Source organism: Verticillium dahliae, genomic scaffold (genome assembly GCF_000150675.1).
Source record: "Verticillium dahliae VdLs.17 supercont1.1 genomic scaffold, whole genome shotgun sequence".
Taxonomy (NCBI): Eukaryota; Fungi; Ascomycota; class Sordariomycetes; order Glomerellales; family Plectosphaerellaceae; genus Verticillium; species Verticillium dahliae.
This window is the reverse complement of record NW_009276921.1, coordinates 115,939-118,814: the sequence shown is the minus strand read 5'-3', so window position 1 is coordinate 118,814 and position 2,876 is coordinate 115,939. Positions and strand designations below refer to the sequence as shown.

The following is a 2,876-nucleotide window of genomic DNA, read 5'->3' as shown; positions in this document are numbered from 1 at the left end:
TAGCAGCGACTGCAGGACGAAAAAAAAAAAGATAGTAAAACCGTGGTGAGGCGCTGCCACTGCGTGACCTCGGGGCCGAAGCGGTCGTAGGCGAAGCGCGCCGCCGGGTTGAGGAGCGTGTCCGAGGCGAGCTTGAGGTGGATGAAGCGCGAGGCGCCGTCGGCGTCGGACGACTTGTCGGGGTGGTGGACGGCGGCGAGGCGGCGGAAGCGCGACTTGATCTCGCGGTCTTCGGGCGCGAGCGTCGACAGGCCGAGGTCCGCGTAGAAGCTGCCGTCGCGGCGCAGGTCGTGGTCGGCCTCGTAGAGCGTGTAGAGGAGGTAGAGGGACACGACGAGGAAGTGGATCCTGCGGCGGTGGGTGATGTACCTGGCCGAGCCGGGCTGGGGGCGCGGGTCGCCGGCGCGTATGGTGATGGAGTAGTAGATGGTCTGCGTCCAGCCGGTCACGAACTGCAGCAGAGGTCAGTGGGCAGTTCGGCCATGGCAGAGGTACCCCAACCTCGAGGCGCCTTGACCTCGAGGCAAGGCGCCTCGCGCGAGCAGAGGGAAACGTACATTCGGCAGAAAGGACCACCCTAGAAGGGAGAGAAAGTTGGACATGACAGCGGCAGCGGTTGCAACAACTGAACTGTCATGTCACAAAGAGCCGTCGGTCAGTCGGAGACGAAGAAGAAGGTCGTTCTCGGAAGGTTGGCGGGGTTCTGTGCGCAACACGACAAGTCGTCGAGGTGCCAACAACTTGCAAGCTGTCAAAGACGAGGCCAAGGTCGAGGCCAAGGTCAAGGCCAGATCCACGATAAGGATAAGGATCGCAGTTGTCGTGCAAACAGTTGCGTCACTGGCCTGTGCTGGTTGGCTTATGTAATATGGCCTGGGGTAACCACCTTGACACCTTGACGCGCACCATCGCGAGCAGCAGACGTGTGCCTCCTTCGTCCAATACACTTGACTGTGAATCCCTACTAGGTGGATCATACCCATACTCATACTTGTAAGCACCGTCACAGGACGTGTCAGATTGCGAACCCGCGCAGACGCTAGTCATCCTGTCAACCCTGGCCACACGTCAACAAACCGAGCCTCTCGGGGTTCGCGATTCTCAGCATGAACTATCGGACAAGGTTGGAGCTCACGCTATTCAGGACCACTCGAGCTTGCCAGAGTCGCTGGCGTCCTTCCGAGTCATTTCTGCCTCATGCTGACATGCTACGTGCCAGCACATACTCAGTCCTGATCTGCAACCCAATGGCAAGACTTCCCAGTCGTCCCCTAATGCGGGCTTACCTGCCCCTGCAGTCAACATGGAGGGCTACGTGAGCATTCATCGCCCTGACCACGGCAATCTCGCAATCTCCGTGAAATCTTGGGCCACACCTCAGCCGAGCTAGTTCTGTGCATCTTTGGAGCCAAACTTGGCAACATCTCGGAACGGGGGCAGGGCGACCAACATGATGTCCTCAGTTGACCTACATGTCAGCATCCAAGAAGCACTCGATGATTTGACTTGGTAATCGGCATCATGACCTGTCTTTTTGGCTGAGTGCTTGGCCGTGAGATACACCAAGGCGTAATGGACTCCCCTTTCCGAGACATTTATCGTCGCCAAGGACTTTCCAAGAGATCACATTTTCATGCTTTGCGTTGCGAGAGGCTTCATCACGACGCCACATCGTTCAATATGCATTTTGGTCATGTCACATCCGGCCAGAACGGACGGTATGCATAGCCGCAACCCATGACAGCAAAGTCGAGTGATCTGCCAAGGACATTTCTGTGTTGCACAGCATGCCGCTATGAAAGTCTAATGGAATGGGCAATGCCTTGACCTCATTGGATCGAGGCGATTTGATATAGGCACACGCACGCATGCACGCGCACACACAAACAAACTCGTGCCTCAATACGCCTCAACGGCGCAGCTGACAGCCTTTCATCGAATCGTTACGACTCAGCTCGCCGAGGGCCCTGCCTGAGAAGTACCAGATCCGCTGCCAGATGACAACTGCATAGCTGTTGTGCAACCTGTTCCCCCCACGAACCTGGGTTCGGGTCCCAGCGCAAGGCTCGACTTGACCGCCAGTCCACCTGATCAGACGCGAGAAGCGGGAAGCGGGAAGCGCGCAGCCTTCGGGACGCTCCCGTCCTCAGAGCCGCGGATGATGCTGTGTCGATAAGCTAGTCGATGCCCTACACACCTCTCCATCTCCTAAGTATGTGCACCCAGCTGGTCGGTGGCTCGATATCTGGGCCAGACTACCGTCTTGGGCACATGGTCTGTAAAGGTGGCGTTCGAAGGGCTCGGTAAAAGTCTATCAGCCGGTCCCGCAGCGGCACGAAGCTCGTTCGATGAACAGTAAGGTGCCTCACCGAGAGAGTCTTGGACCAGGCACTGGCTGCATTGTTTCCCGATAATGAATCGAAGCTGGCTCGCAACGCTCTCACGGCATGAGGCCATGTAGCAGCCTCGACGTGCTCTGAGGCGGCATGGTCTGAGGCGGTGTCCAGGGCAGTGGCGGATGCGTGTACTGCCTGCATGAGGCAGCTGCAGCCCAGGCGGCATGGGGTGGGTGGGCGTTTGAGGCTGCCGCTGGTGGTGATTGCCAAAAGGGGCAAAAGGAGTCGAGGCAGGCGCCAGGAGAGGGAGCCGCTTCATCGTGATTGGACGCAGGAAGTGAGTCAGCCAAAATAGCAGGGCAAGCACAGGTGGGCTGGTACGTACGGTAGGCAGGTCCTCGCTTGTGGTGCCCAGGTAGCTCTTGCTTTCCCGGGTGGAGGTGGGGCCGCTCAACGTCTCTTTGTTCAGTCTCTTCGTTCACAGGCACCGTTGACCGACCGCCTTTGTCTGATCTCCAGAGTCGTCCAGAATAGCAGCAT

General features: G+C 58.1%; 1 protein-coding gene across 1 annotated transcript in view; it reads right to left on the bottom strand.

Annotated features, from left to right (window-relative positions):
* Positions 1-1,188, bottom strand: part of VDAG_00035 (uncharacterized protein) — a gene marked incomplete at both ends in the record, with an annotated part of 1,851 nt that extends 663 nt beyond the window's left edge. The window contains 4 exons of the mRNA XM_009651412.1: positions 42-452; positions 558-630; positions 980-1,039; positions 1,148-1,188. Coding sequence (XP_009649707.1) covers positions 42-452; positions 558-630; positions 980-1,039; positions 1,148-1,188 — 585 coding nt within the window. The remainder of the gene's footprint in view (positions 1-41; positions 453-557; positions 631-979; positions 1,040-1,147) is intronic.
* Between the last annotated feature and the right edge of the window lie 1,688 nt (positions 1,189-2,876).